The 15,185-nt window shown below is 33.2% G+C and overlaps 2 protein-coding genes across 4 annotated transcripts; both read right to left on the bottom strand.

Annotated features, from left to right (window-relative positions):
* Positions 1-935: 935 nt before the first annotated feature.
* LOC118053786 (uncharacterized) lies at positions 936-4,397 on the bottom strand. 2 transcript variants are annotated; one of them, XM_035065164.2, is made up of 3 exons: positions 3,913-4,397; positions 3,217-3,771; positions 936-2,102 (listed from the first exon to the last, which is right to left on the bottom strand). In XM_035065164.2, exons 1-3 carry the CDS (start codon positions 4,288-4,290, stop codon positions 1,113-1,115), a joined length of 1,923 nt encoding a protein of 640 aa, XP_034921055.1. In that variant the 5' UTR covers positions 4,291-4,397; the 3' UTR covers positions 936-1,112. The 2 variants fall into 2 exon arrangements, with proteins under 2 accessions (XP_034921055.1, XP_034921054.1); XM_035065163.1 differs by having other exon boundaries at positions 3,217-3,787; positions 3,887-4,396.
* A 6,356-nt stretch (positions 4,398-10,753) lies between these two features.
* Positions 10,754-14,456, bottom strand: LOC118053811 (protein N-terminal asparagine amidohydrolase). 2 transcript variants are annotated; one of them, XM_035065190.2, is made up of 9 exons: positions 14,304-14,456; positions 13,864-14,037; positions 13,280-13,344; positions 13,074-13,173; positions 12,922-12,960; positions 12,630-12,821; positions 11,760-11,938; positions 11,446-11,565; positions 10,754-11,096 (listed from the first exon to the last, which is right to left on the bottom strand). In XM_035065190.2, the coding sequence occupies exons 1-9, from the start codon at positions 14,346-14,348 to the stop codon at positions 10,931-10,933; spliced, it is 1,080 nt and encodes a 359-aa protein (XP_034921081.1). In that variant the 5' UTR covers positions 14,349-14,456; the 3' UTR covers positions 10,754-10,930. The 2 variants fall into 2 exon arrangements, with proteins under 2 accessions (XP_034921081.1, XP_073267344.1); XM_073411243.1 differs by having other exon boundaries at positions 11,035-11,173.
* Positions 14,457-15,185: the final 729 nt, after the last annotated feature.

A 15,185-nucleotide genomic window follows, 5' to 3' on the forward strand; every position in this document is an offset into this window, starting at 1 on the left:
TTTGCAAGTTGCCATAGCCTCGTATTTATTTATGTTGACATTTGGCAAATTGTATATGCAGGAAGATCGTTACCAGTTGCCATGGGAGGCTTTGATTTTCAACAGTCGAAAGAAATTGCCACCGCACTCCGTAGGGAAAGTTTATGCCAAAACAGAGATTTCCCATGAATCATGAGTATAATACCACCTTCGTTGTGGTTTCAGAACTCTGAAGATGGAAACAGAATTATGCAGAGAAATGGGACTTTGGATTCTGATTGTTATGGCTTCGTTATGCATAGGTACGAGAAGAAATTTAGATCTGACCCATTGTCTGTAAGTTTTTGCTGCCCTGTTTCTCTCTGATCTCAGATTGTTCATGTCTCTGTTCGTCTTCATTTTAGCTGCCTTTTCCTTTTCCAGTATCTATCAACTGTAGAAATAAGCAGACTGTTCATGTGGGACCTGCTTTCAGTTCATGCGGGGCGTGCTTTTCTGCAAATTTTCTTTCAACAGTTCCTGATTTGTTTTAAATCAATTGAACAATTGAATCTCTGATTCATACAATTGTTTTGGAAGATGTTCTCACCATCATTCTCTTTCTGCAGGTTTTGGAGAGAGGAACAGAATAATTCGAACTGACGGTACATTCAGGGACATTGCCTACGTTTTTTGAAAATTAGTCTAGTTCTTAGAGAATGCCTACTCCTGCCATGGAAATTCGAGTCAAGCAAGAGCAGTCATAAGTACAAGAACTTCTGGAAAGTCATTAACGGATAATTATCAGTTCAGTCATCCAAATTAAACAGAGGACTTGAGTGCAAGTCTTCTATTATTCTTGCTAATTATCATTAAGAGTTAATCAAGAAGCCGAGTCTTTTAAGATCTTTTGCTCAACAAAACATTGATCACTCTCGAATAGCACAAAATGTAAACGACTAGCAAGGAAAAATAGGTGGAAAAACAAATTATTCTTTTCAATTCCACTAATACTAAGTATAAAAAGAATTAGAGTTGATACAATGTTACAGTGACTAAAAGATCAAATGAACGCTAACAGATCGAGTGGTCAAACACTAGACTACACTACATAATATACAGAAGAAGCCATAGCAGCCATTTATTACCAATGTTTACCTCCTAGACCGCTTTCTTGGCCTCTTCGCCGCCTCCTTTCCGCCATTGTCCCTCCCACGCTTTCCTGAAACCTTACTCACCTCCGCTGCCTTCTTTGATGGCCTCCCAACGTTCCTCTTAGCGGGACTACTCTCCTGCTTTCCTGGTTTTTTCTCACTACTTTTCCTCAACACTCTATCCTTTCCTGTCTCTCCTTTCCCACCACTTCCTTCCTTCTTGCGCTCTCCACCACCATTACTAGCTACTCTACTATTCTTCTTTGGTGTCTCTGCAGGAGAATTCTTCTTTATTCTCTTCAGGAAATCAACTGCGCTTTTCTTCTTCTCCAATGTTGATGCCTCACCTTTCTTCTTTTCGGTTTTGGGAGTTTCGGGCTTATCGGGTACAGCAGCTTTTGAGTCAGGGCTTGTATTTTGCTTCTTGCTTGGAGAACCGGAACCTTTCGCAAGATTCTTCTTGCCTCTCCGTGTACTTCTTGCACCAGTTACAGGCTTCTCGTCAGATTTCTTCTTTAGTAAACCCTGCTCAACAGTAGGCGGTTTCAGATCATTAACCGATTTGTTCTCATTGCTTTGTTGTTGCTGCTGCTCAATCTTTTGCCCTAGGCTAGATGAGGAAGGCTTGACAGATATTGAACTACGTTTACGACAGACTATAACAGGAATTGAAGACTTGTGTTTAGAGAGCAATGAATCTGATCTTTCAAGTTCGCTTTTCGGTTGAGGTGGGATATTTTCTGGCATTACAGAGGAATCAGAGCTGTGGATTTCTTTTCTCATTTCATTTGACACTTGGGATCGGAGTTCATGGGCGGCGAGTGATTGAACGGAGTGTTTGGGAAAGAAAACTAAAGCATTGTTGAAGAGAAGCAAAAGATCTCGGAAGAACAAAAGACTTGAAGAAGAGTAGGAACCTTGTTCCAACTTTGTTTGTATTGCTTCCAAGTCCATATGCTGCCGGATCATGTCTTTATACACATCCATTTCCTGGAGTATATTACATATGGTTATGAGTTTACTGCATTATCAATGATATAAAGATATCACTTGCAAGCACAAACTTGAACATACGTGAAGCATTGCTGTTTTAACCCTTTCCTCAAAGGTGTGGCTTTGGCAAAAATTATGCACAAGCCCAATTCATGTGAGCCCATGGTCTCATCATTGAACTGGGCCAAGAGATAATCTTTCTTTGGTTGGGAATTGTTTTAGAGGGGGACAACATTGTGGGCCCAGAAGCTAATGTTGTCCAAACTTGAAAACAAAAGTGGGTGAATGACTAGTTCAACAATTATAGTAAAAAAAAAACACACTAAAAGTTGATGATTAGTTAGACGAGGTTAACCAAGTTTTTATTTATTTATTTATTTTAATATAAACTAGTTCAGATTTTTGATCGATGAAGTTTTGGGTCGACTCATTAAACCAGTATGAGTTTTAAAATAATAAGTGAATGGGAGGATTTATTTCGGTTAAAGGAGGATGGGTTGTGAATTATCAATGATATAATAATATAAAATATGAGGATTGGTGCTAAGTTATGAAATAACAACCCACTAAGAGAACAGAGCTATTCACGTTGCATGAACTTAGGTTTGACCTTAGAAAAATCATTGATTTCTTGTTTTTCTACAAGTTCAAAGCTTAAGAATTATCTAAGAAAGAATTTCGGCTAATTTTTGGGAGAGGGAAGACGAGAGGGGGAAAAGCAAAGAATATATGATTATGGGAAAAGACAAGAAAGCAAACGGTCCAAAAATAAGTTTTTTAAAAAAAAAAAAATAAAGAAATAATAATAATATATGGTCCAAAATACTGAACACTCGTGAATATTTAATTCCACCTAGTCCTAGTTGTTGACCGGCAAAACTTGCTTCTTTCACAAAATCCCCCTTCAAGAGACGTCTACAAATTAGGTTTACCAGAATCCTCTTAAGATATGAAGAATAAATAAAACACTAATATCGATTAAACCATTATATTAAAAAGGAAAAAAAAACAATAAATCTAATGGTTTAATTGCTATCGATATTTGCTGATACAAATAAGTGTGTGAAAATTAAAAGAAAAAAAATTATGTAAGAGAAAAGCCCATACGTACCTGGTTTTCAAGCAGGCTTTCAAATAGAGAACCATTTTTGTGGGCCCTAATCATCTCTAAGAACCCAACCAACGGCTCAGATTTCACCGAACAAACAACCACCGTTTCGTCACCGCCTGTTACTGAAAACTCCTTCCTCTCCCTCCCTTTCCGCTTCCTCCCCGAACTCAACGACTCACTGCTCAGCTGATTCACCGAGTCACCCACCTCACACGACTCCTCCCCATCACCACCACCGCCACCCCCCTCCTCCACCTCTTTCCTATTCGACCCGCTCATAACCGGATCCGGTTCGCCCGACCCGCTCCGAACCGGCTCCAGCTTCTCCAATTCCCCCACCGCATCTTCTCCTCCACCCTTCCCTCCCGTCCCGGTCGAATTCGACTCATTCACCGATCGGTTCTCCCAGTCCGACTCCTCGCCGGAAACGGAAACCGGTTTCCCTGATTCTTGTTCCTTCTCGATCTCCGGTCTCTCTTCCTTCAGATCTGATTTCTGTGTATTGCTATCTCCTCCTTGAACGCTTCTCTCCCGCTCTTCCTCCAATCTCTTCACCTTCAATTGCAAAGTACTGTCAACAAATATGAATGTTTGTTTCAGATCTGAGGAAGAAAAATAAGTAGTAGGAGATAAAAGAAAACATCAAAAGAGAATAATATTTTTTTTTTACTGGATGGAAACATCGTATCGTTGGACCTCTTGTTTCAGCTCCGCTACGCGGAGTTGTCGGAGTTCTTCAAGCCAGGGAATGTTAACAAGCTTATTGGTAGTATTACTATTGTCAGCAGTGTTAATGTTGTTGTGTTGTTCTTGAAAATCCAGTGGTTTACGGGTATGGTGATGGAGCTTGTTGTTGGTGTTGAATCTATGGTTGAGGTCGTGGTATTTTTGCTGACAATTTTCCGGGGTGGTTAGGACAAGAGGAAGAGAGGTTTTGGTTTGAATTTCTAAAGAAACGGAATCCCAGTTCTTGAAACCATGACGCTTGACGGCACTTGCTAACAATAGTTCTTCCCACGTACCCCATGTTTGTTGGTTTTGGTTCTTGTTCTTCCCTTCTTCTTCTATTGCCATGATTGGTTTTGATTGGGAGAGCTAATCTAGGGTAGTAAGCTCTGCCTTCTCTTTTCTATCTTTCTATTCTAATTCTGTCCTGCTAATATTCACGTCCCTCCCTTTGTTTTCAAAAGAAACAGCTAGGGTTTTTTTAAATAAATAAAAAATTGAAAACAACTTCGTATTTGTATTTTTTTTCCTTGTTTAAAATATATTTTTTTTAAAAAAAAAAATTAGGCTTAGCATTTTGTCCAAATTTTTTTATCCTTTAAGTTAAGACATTATATTTTTATTTTAAAGTTTTATTTTATTTATATTTTAGTCCCTAAACTAAAAAGATAAGAAAAAACAGTTAGAAAACAATGAAGGAAAGAGAAAAATATTGGTCGGTTTGATATCATTGATAAAAATAATCAAATTCATTATTAAAGTATATCTCTTAATAATATAAATATCATTAAAGTGTTTTTGAGCTTTTATATCACTTGAAAAAATAGATTGAGGTTGAAAGAGGTTTTTTATTTTTGATTTTGTGTTTTTTCAATAATCTAAAGGTTTTTATAGTTGTAGAATTAATTTTTTAATGTTATAAAAGTATTATTCAAGTTGTGTAGGTGAAAATATGTTAAAAAATGAGTTTCTAGATAAAAAATTAAACAATTAGAGTTTTTTTATCACTTTTATAATGGTTGAAATCCAACCATATAGAAAACATGTTCTTTGTTTCCTTAAAAAAAATATAAGTGAATTGACAACATATTTTTTTATTCATTTACAGAAAAAAACATCAAGCCCAAACAAAATATGATGTCAAGTTTATGTAAAATTGGGTGAAATTTATTTAGTTTTATCAAGGTAAAATGTAGGTGTTGAAAAGAGATTCACTTGATCTATTATCGAAGAATATAAATTGGTATTTTTATTATTTACTATTTATAATGGATATTTTTTTCTTCAATTCTTTAAATATGATTTTCATGGTTTTAAATAATAATTTCTTTTAAAAATAAACCTGGATTTGGTGATAGTTGGAAGTATTTCGAGTTGAGAGTGGCACGCTAAAAATCCACTCCGATGCAATTCATTTCCATCTTTTTCTACAGGGAAAAACTTACACAAATTTGCATAGAGAGGTTCTAATTGAGGATTCTTGGATAACTTAAGGGTCCAATTGGTTAAACTTATAAATTAGGGATTTAATTGGAAGTATATTATAGGTTGGGGACTAATATAAGATCACGCAAATATATTTGACCCTCCGATCTCCTGGCTCTCGTGTTATATTCATAGGGTTTGATCTGATCTTTTGGAGCACGCAACACGGTTCGTGACTTTGATGTCTAACAGGAAAGGGTAAGAGTACCATGTTGTGCATGGGAGTTTGTGTAAATTTCAATAAATGCCATTCCTTTTTGTCGTTTTGTCAAGGTTGGTGGACGGCTCCAGCTGTGCAATTACAATAATAGGGAATAATAGAAATCCGAGTTGGAGAAACGGGGCTGGTCGGGTCATGTCTCGGGTCAAAACCGAACCCGGTTTGAAAATGGATCTTCTTGTCGGAGATTTGAAATTCTGATCGTGTATTGGGATTAATCTATTTTTGGGGTGTTTAGGCTCTTTTCGTGAGAATATTGTGAGAGGAATAAAAGGAAAGGACATAAAATAAATAAACTAAAATCTTATATTTTAAATCTTAATTTAGCCATTAAATCTTATCATCACATGCCATATACAACGACATTTAAAAAGAAAAATCAATTTTTTTTTTTTCGAATTGTAAGATGCTAATAAAAAATGTTACGAATAAGAATATTAATTTTAATTGAAATATGACTTATTGATCTAGATTTAAATTAGGGTTGAGCAAAAAAACCAAAAAACTAATTAAACCTAGAAACAAGAAAAAATTAACTGAAAAAACCGAACCGTGAAAAAAACTCAATTAAACCAATTAAAATTTTAAAAAAACCAACTAGTTCAGTTCGATTTTGATTTTATAAACCTGAAATCGAAAAAACTGAACCCAAACAAAAAAAACCTGAAAAAAAACCAAGTCAAACTAAAAAACACAGAGCTAAACCAAAAAGCCGAGCAAAAAAAAAAACCAAGCCAAACTGGAAAAAAAAAAAACCAAGCCAAATCGAGAAAGCCGGGAAAAAATAACCGAAAAAAATCAAATCGTGAAAAAAAAACCTATTAAATCAATTAAAATTTGAAAAAATCGAACGGTTCGATTTTGGTTTTATAAATCTGAAACTGAAAAAATCGAACCGAACCTAAACAAAAAAAAAAAAAAAAAAAAACCAAGCCAAGCAGAGCCAAACCGAAAAAACCAAGCTAAATCGAAAAAAATCGAGCCAAACAAAAAAAAAAAGTCAAACCAGTTTGAATTGGTTTTTTTCCTAAAAAACCAAACCAAATTGAAACCAGTCAGTTTGAACCAGTAGGTTCGTTTTTTTTTTTTTAAATTCGGTTTGGTTATTTTTGATAAAAATTAAACTAAACCGAAAATAATCACCTCTAATTTAAATAATTTTGTGTATTGTAAAAAATATAAAATAAAAATTATCACGTAAAAACTATAAAAATATATCCATGGTGATTTTCCTGGGTCATAAAACCTTTGTAATTTGTATCTTCCGACCAAGAAGAGGTTGAGAGCCGAGACTCCTATAAAGTTTTTTGTCTGCTTGATAAAAGTTTACATTGATGGGGAATGAGAATCTTGTTCTACTGCCATGAGAATGTGATTTTTTGAGATGTCAACTCAAATAATATTTAGAATTCTCTCTTATGTTACTATTTTAGGTTTAAATTTAAAATGAGAAACTTTTTATAATGATATTATCTTGAATACTAACAATATATTATTAAAAAAAACACTAAAATATTGGTGAATTCACTATTCACCTAGATATAATGTATTATGAATAAAAAAAAGGGGATTTAACATCTTACCCTGGCTAACAAAAAGAGTGTGATCTAATAATTAGGGTAGGACCGTCTTTGCAATAAAATCATTTGAAATTTTAATATTGGTGAGGACATAACAAGGATTTTTTGTATTATTATATTGTTAAATTACAACAAGGCCATTGAAAGAGAGAATTTGTTTGTTTTCTATGGAAGGGTATTTCTGTTTTTTAATTTTATTCTGCACAGTTAAATTATCATATTATCCTTGGAGTTGTAAGTGCAATTAAAAGACCAACTTACCCTTCGAGCTTATTTACTTAAAGCCTAGGGTCAAATGGTATTGTAGTTATTTTGCAATTAGTATTTTTGGGGTGGGGCTGAAACATTCTGGTCTTTCAAAATATTAAAAGAAAAAAAAAAAAACATTGATGCGTGCTGTGAATGCTCCAACCACTCCGTTGTTTTTGGACAACATGTCCTGCTAATTCTAGTGGTAAAAAAAGCCATTTTAGGGTTGCTTCAACTTCATCTTAGCGTCTTTTTCATGGATATGTCGCTTGTGCACTGATAAGAACCCCAACTTGTTGTCGGGAACCATTTCTTTTTTCTTCTTCTTTCTCTCCTCTCTCTTTCTTGGTGTTTGTGCCCTCCCACCTAACTTTCAAGTCAGCCCCTAAACTTCTATTTCCTTTTTATTTGGTCCTTGTTTTTTGGTTATCATTTTTTTTTAAATAATCCATGAAATTAGATTCTTGTTTCGATTTCATTTTCATTTAATTTTTTGTTGTAACATCCTCCATAAATACATGAAATAATTACTCAGTTTCTCATAAATGTAACAGTTTTTAGAGTGAAAATATTTTTTTTAAAAAAAATAAAAATCTACCAAAATTTCAACAAAATCTCATTTATATCGAGAGATCCCAAGCACTCATTTCCTGCCAACCCAAACTTTTATTTCATATTAATACACATTATGCCAATTTGGCACCCCACACATTTATTTTAAGATCCTAACCTTTTCATCAACAATTCCAATATCTAACTTCTAATGTTTAATATTTTATCAACAATATTTTATGTATGGCTTTTTATCAAACACTTTGTGAGCACTAATTCAACTCATCAATTTTATAGGAATTTCACATTCACATCCTCCAAAACACACCAACAAAAATTTATATATTAACACTCAACTTGAATGCTTATAATCCAAACCTAATCATAATCATATTAATTATACATAATTAAAACCCAACCCACCATATGATACTAAAACATATCCAAATTCCAAAACTTCCCTAATTACATCAACATGGTTGGCCACCCATGGTTTAAAAATTCATGGCTTTAAATTCATCAATTATACTAATAGTAATACCACTTCTAATACAAATTCCATAAGAATTTAATCAATCCAACAATTTACACCATTAAATTTTAAGCATACACAATCTCACATTTTCCTATTTTTCCAAAACATGTCAACAATAAACTTATGAATAAAACAACCAAATTTTCTTTAATCATACTCAAATAACTTATATAATAATTAACACAATTTTAGCACATGCAATTTGGTCCCTTGTTGACCGGCCATTGAACCCTTAGAAACAATATGATTTTTGCCATATTTTTTCCTTATTTAACACCCAACACAACCTAATGCAACCCAATTTGATAAATTCATGGTCAATTACATTTTTTTTTCCAAAATTATACTTTGAACCCTAATATTAATTTCATGATTTCTACCTTAATTGTTATTTGTTTCGTACAAAATTGTTAGATTATGTTTAGAATTCCTTATCAGACATTAATCTAATCTTTGAATCTCAACTAGTAAAAAATTTTTGGATTCCCCCTTGAAAACCCTTGCTGCCATGATTGTGCATTGATCTCGTCTTGATTTCCTTCACTTTTCTATCTTCTTTAGGTATTTAAATATGTGATGATGGGTGTTACTCTCAATCCCCCTTTAATTCCTTAAATTCTTTTATGCTTTCTCTAAGATTTTGTTTTGAAGAAAAACTCAATATTTATTCCCTTTTTTTGTTCCAGCTACTATCGGCCTTGATGAGAGAGAGAGAGAGAGAGAGAGAGAGCTTTTATATGTGTTTTTCTTTTTTATTTACACTTTAACCCCTCCTTTATATATAATCTTATTTTGTTCCAAAGTTTCTAATTTATTTTCTCCTTTTTATTTAGTGTCACAACACCCTCTCTCTTTTTTTCATTTCAATTTTTCCTTTGATATTAAGTTTCAATTTTCTTAATTCTAATTTAACCTATTCTAATTCCTAGTCTTTATATATTGTTATAAAGTTTAAATCCTACCTAAATATACAACTATAATCCTATATAGATATTGGTACCAAACAAAGAGACTTTATTAAATCTTAATGCAAACTAAACTATTCCCATATCAATACAACATAAATCCAAAGCTAAGCTAATTTTATGAATTATGTTTAGTTATTTTCCCGAGGACTCCTACTTAGAATAGAATTAAAATTTTTGGTTAATCCTGATATTTTATGAGTGTTCAAACTCTTATGGTTGATCATTTTTTTTTTATCGATCATTACTTTAATCGCTTGGTTGACCGCTTCAAAACTCCTATAGATTTACAACTATTTAAGCGTGATTAAATCAACTTTATTTTACTCAATCAATTTCAACTGTTTTTTTTTTATGATTTTATTGTGAATAATCATTGTTCTTTCATGATTCAAACATGAATATTTATTTTTGATGTAAATACATTTCCATTGATGTTAAAAACATTTTGGGTAGAGAAGGGATTAATATAATGTTTTCAAATTTTGAGTGGACAATATGATTTCTTGATATCTCAGGAATAATTTATACATAAATTAAATTTTTTAAATAAGAAAAAAGAAGAAGAAGAAAGAAAATAGAAAGAGAAAAAAAAAGTACTGGTTCGTCCAAGTCTTGGTTCCATCTTAATACAGACTCCCTAAAAAGCAGAGCTTGACAGTGCCCTTCCGGCCATAGCCCATGGACTTCGGCCACCCAAAACAATTTCAAATTTTTGATCGTCTTAGAGTCCATCGGAAAAACCAGTTCCAGACCCAAGAACCATGGGCCAGCTTCATCAATTAAATAACTGAGAAAAGTGTTAATCATAACTTCACTCTTGTAGTTTAATGAAACCAATTAATTTATCTTTACCTTTCAAATCCTTTTATAATTTAGTCCTTTTTTCAATTTATTTTGTTATTTTCTATTTTGATGAATGAACACAAGAATACAAAAGCAAGTGAAATGAGAAGAATTGAATAAAGACGGCATTTTTGGAACAAAAAACTACTAAATTGAGGATGGACAATGCAAGTCAAGGGACTAATTTATTATATTTATACACTACAAGGACTAATTAAACTAGTTTTGAAAAACTAAAAGGACTAAATCACAGTTGACTTTTACATGCTTAGGTACTTCCACTTACCACGCTCAGGACAGCAAAACCACCTATCCCAAAGACGAATAAATTTTACTGAGCAAACAAACTGTTTTTCAGAGGATAAAGATGATCATAAGCTATATACATCAACCAGTTGATAGCTTGCATCTCAACCCTGTTACCACAGATTGCAAATGAGATGCCAGAAAATTCAAGTGATTTAATCATGTCTCGATGATAACATAAACATTGGATATCATATTACTAATATCATAAATAAGGATAGGCATGAAAAATGATATTCATCGGTAAGATCTAAGTCATCTGAAAAGAAGTTTGAGCTCCATCTTCATTCCAAGGATCCTGTGGTGAAAATAAGCATCTTTTCCAGGATCCATCAGCAGTCCATTCAAACACACGGGGATGCCTCGTAGGGAATGTCAAATTCCAGTGTGGTTGTTTGATCAAATAATCCCACTGCCTGAAAAGTGGAAAATCTTTCAGTCTGCACTTATCATTTGTATCTACAGAAATCTGCCGGCTAATAAACATTGCAAACTGCAAGTAATCAGCCAAGTTTTGTTTGACTAAGATAATTATTCCAATATGAACAAAACCATAAAGAGTAAAAAGCTATAAATTCAAATAATTTAATGAACAAGCTTTTTAAAGCTATCATGGCTGCCTCATCTAAGGGTATCCAGGCTTCCAAAATACAAATACTCAAATCTGTTGATATTCACTATGAATAGACATTGACCAACCATTTTTCTGATCATGTTCCTAGTGCCCAAGGCAGACAGTGAGAAGGCATTTTAAAACATGCTCACCTTCTTAAATTATCCACAAATTCAGGGCCCTCGGCAGAAGGTGAAGTAGAGCACTGAAGGAGGATCTCTTCATCGGAAAGATCTTGCAGTGTCAAAGCAACATGTACTTGCCAAAATGTCCTGCACAGTAGTTAAAGGAACAAACATCAAACGTTTGGTATATTAACTTCAGAGTTTAGCCACAAGCATGAGACCAGATACAGTCCGTAGAATAGAAAATATTATGCCAATCACTATGCAGGCTACTGCTTTTGGAGAATTTTAATTTATGATGCAATTAAATCAAAATAAAAAGCTCTGTAGCAACCCGATACCAAGAGCATGGAGCAATCACAAATCGATCATTTTGAGTATCATAGGTCTCCAGCAACTTTCCGTTCCAAGTAGGGTCCTCAGAGGATGCAGAGATTCGAATTCTTCTGACAAGTTCATCTGGGCATCTCGTAGTTCTATCAAAACTGGCTGGGATGACGGATCCAGTGGATGTTTTTACCTGACAAAGTTCAGAGAAACATCGGACTCTACATTGCCAAATCTTAACAAATGTTTTGACAACATAAAACAATGCTATTCATTATCTTGTCCTAAAACCAAGAGAACAAGACATTATAAACTTTTGATAAACAACTACAGTACACCGTTGATCTATGAACGAAAAACTCCCACCAACAGAAATAATTTCATGCTTGAAATAAGTTGGAACCATCTTGCAAATTCAATAAAAAACAGCATTTGATACTAACAAATGGTTGAATGCTTTTTGATGAATTTAAGCATCAAATTTGCAGTCATATCATCCCCAGTATCAAATTTTAAGTTTATAAACAGTCTTTTAGTATACTTTTGTTTTCTTGGCTGAGACACCAAAGGCTGCAATATATAACTAGTAGAAAATTCTCAGCATGAACTTGTATAGAAATGGTGCTAAGGGCATGTTGGTAATAAGGTATATCCAAGAAATGCTGTCAAAGAAATTCCTATGCTAGCCAGTTCTCGCCAAAAGGGAGTGGATACTTTGCTATACAAGTCATGCATTTCAAGTCAAAGAAAAATGGTTTGCATAGGGTACCAACTATGATCTTTCATTCAATTATTTCCTTCACAGAAATAGAATCTAAAATTGTCCTATGAAATCAATGCAGATATTTAAGATGATGATAGACAACTTTAAAGTTGAACCTAACCAGAAACCCATTGAAAACCGGGTATGCATTTCCTTGAGAATCCCTTTTGGTGTTGTGCCTAAGGACAAAGAGAGTTTGAATGTGCAACTTTTCCTTTCTCTTATGCAGAGTTTCAATTATTTCGGTACACAAAGCAAAGGAATAGCCATCCCCTTTTTCCTGGGTTTTAGACCTAGTGGAGCCGTTAGCTTGCTGCAAACAAATGGCAATGCATCCGCTTCAATCATTTTGTCTCAAGATGTAACTAGATCTCTAGAATATCAATAAGAAAGAAGAGGTTCCTGGACCAGACTTTAGGTAAGACATCTTCAAAACCACCAATCAAATGTACCTGCATTTAAAAATCACAAGAATGGCTTACTCCAAGAAAAATAAATGAACCAGTGAAGAGAAGTTGTGAGTAAAGCAACAAAATTGTGAGGTAGAAAAGGAATAGATTAATACATCCAAGTCATCATCAAAATTTTTGTCAGCAACAAGAGACAACATTTGGGTGAGGCCAATATCAACAACGTTTGTAGAATCCATATGGGCAACTGAAGTCCTGCAACTCATAAAATGCCAAAATGCAAAGTCAAAAATAAAACAATTAATATCATCAGTAGTAAAGTTCTGAACACTTTCCCATCTCTAGTAAAATCAATTCTTACATTCCATTTCTCTGGTTCCGAATAACAAGGCCCACACAAGTAGTTGCTTCATCAGTGCCAATAAACTTTACATGCAAGGAAGGAAAAAGAAAGATCTAAAACAGTAAATGAAAAAAAAAAAAAACTTGCAGCGTATTAAGTCAAATAACAATTTAGAGAGAGAAGAACAAAACTTGTTTCAAACTCACGAGAAAGAAACATAATATGATTCATAGAGATTTAGAACATGTTTCCCATGGTAAATGAGTCCATTACAGGGATTTGAACTGAAAATATCAAAGAAGGCCACATTTGTTTCACGAGAGTGCGAAATCATTATTACTAGATAAAGACACAAATTTATGACTATTTCTACAGATAGTTTCATAAGTTATCAAACAAGTAACATCTTTCGTTACCCCCACACATATTGCTGCTGAGATTTCATTGTCAGTTTAGAAAAGAAATGTAATCAACGATGAAAATATTTATAAGATGCAATCACAAATATTTAAACTGGGGACAGCAGAAAACTTAGAGGTAAGAACTTTCTCAGACATTTACCCAGGAACGGCAAATAAAGAGCACGGCCAAAAAGAACGTACATCTATATGTGCCGGGTTAACTGTTGCGAATTCTCTTTGGAAGACATAAACCCATCGACCCTGCAAAGCATCCTCCTTTGATGCTGAGACCTTCACCTCCTGCATAGCCTCGAATGAATTGCAGGCAGATACCAACTTGGGGTGTTCCAGCAAGGTTACTAGGGCACCCCTTTCCTATTTATCATAATTAGAAGTTAAAGATCATTAAAAACAAATACTATATATAATAAGAACTTCAATCAAATAGAGTCTAACAAAATAGATTAAACAAAAACACAATCTTTTTCAATGATTTAAGCATATGGGCACTAATTTCTTTCTCCTACATTTTGTAAGCAACCAAACAGAGCTGTTTCTTTGTCCTGGAGAGTTATGTTATGTTAAAGGAAATGAATTTTTCGAAACACGAATTTGAAAGTTAACGAGATGAAGCAAGTTACCTGAGAGGAATCTGTTGGAAATGGAAGTCCATTGACGAAGATCATGACTTCTCAGTTTGTTGTTGAAAAGAGAAAACAAGAAACTTCGTAACAAGAAGCAAGCAAGCAAAAGGGAGATGTAGAGATACGTCTATGGTTTGACTAAAACTAGAAATTTAGTTTTAATATATGAAAATTAGTCGAGAATGTTCAAAACAGTGAAAACTAAAAAGAAAATATTTTTGTGCGCTGCATAAATCACACATAATTCTGCTGTAAAGAATTTGTAAATTGAAAAAGTCATCTCAATTGAATATAATAATTAGCTACTTGATTAGCTTCTATATTTAGGAATGCACTGCATCTTTTTTGTAAATGTATTTTTTAATTAAAAATAATATTATATACATATATATATATATATATATATTACATTAATACATCAAAATTATTAAAAAAAAACACTTAAAAATATCAATTTAATTTTTTAAGCCAAAAATAATTTGCAAAGCACTTAAAAAAAAGGTTGACTCTTCATGGCTTCAAATTCCAATAACAATTGCTACTTAAAGAAGTACCTGCAAGTTTGATGATTCCACGCGCAAACAATGTTTTTTTACCATCAATAAATTTTTTAACTATAAACTGAAAAATTAATACGTTCATTTAATAAAATAAATTAAAAATTATTTATGCTAATAAATAATAATAATAAATATATTGATTATAATTAAAGATTGAGTAAAAAAACTAAGTTAAAAAATATATATTAAAATATCTGATTTTATATTACGAAAAGCTCTTCAATTTGTATATTAATAGAGTTTTCATATTGACTAATGCTGCTATTATTCAAATGAAAGATATGGATGGTAAAGAGAGTTGTGGGAATTTTATGACTTA

This window comes from Populus alba, chromosome 9 (genome assembly GCF_005239225.2).
Source record: "Populus alba chromosome 9, ASM523922v2, whole genome shotgun sequence".
Classification (NCBI taxonomy): Eukaryota; Viridiplantae; Streptophyta; class Magnoliopsida; order Malpighiales; family Salicaceae; genus Populus; species Populus alba.

Coding starts and splice junctions, on each gene's coding strand:
- LOC118053786 (XM_035065163.1), bottom strand. CDS start 4,290: ATGGCAATAGAAGAAGAAGGGAAGAACAAGAACCAAAACCAACAAACA. Junction 3,788..3,886: donor CGATACGATGTTTCCATCCA/GTAAAAAAAAAA, acceptor ATTTGTTGACAG/TACTTTGCAATTGAAGGTGA. Junction 2,103..3,216: donor AAAGCCTGCTTGAAAACCAG/GTACGTATGGGC, acceptor AATATACTCCAG/GAAATGGATGTGTATAAAGA.
- LOC118053811 (XM_035065190.2), bottom strand. CDS start 14,348: ATGATCTTCGTCAATGGACTTCCATTTCCAACAGATTCCTCTCAG. Junction 13,174..13,279: donor CGGAACCAGAGAAATGGAAT/GTAAGAATTGAT, acceptor TATGAGTTGCAG/GACTTCAGTTGCCCATATGG. Junction 12,822..12,921: donor TTGAAGATGTCTTACCTAAA/GTCTGGTCCAGG, acceptor ATTTGTTTGCAG/CAAGCTAACGGCTCCACTAG.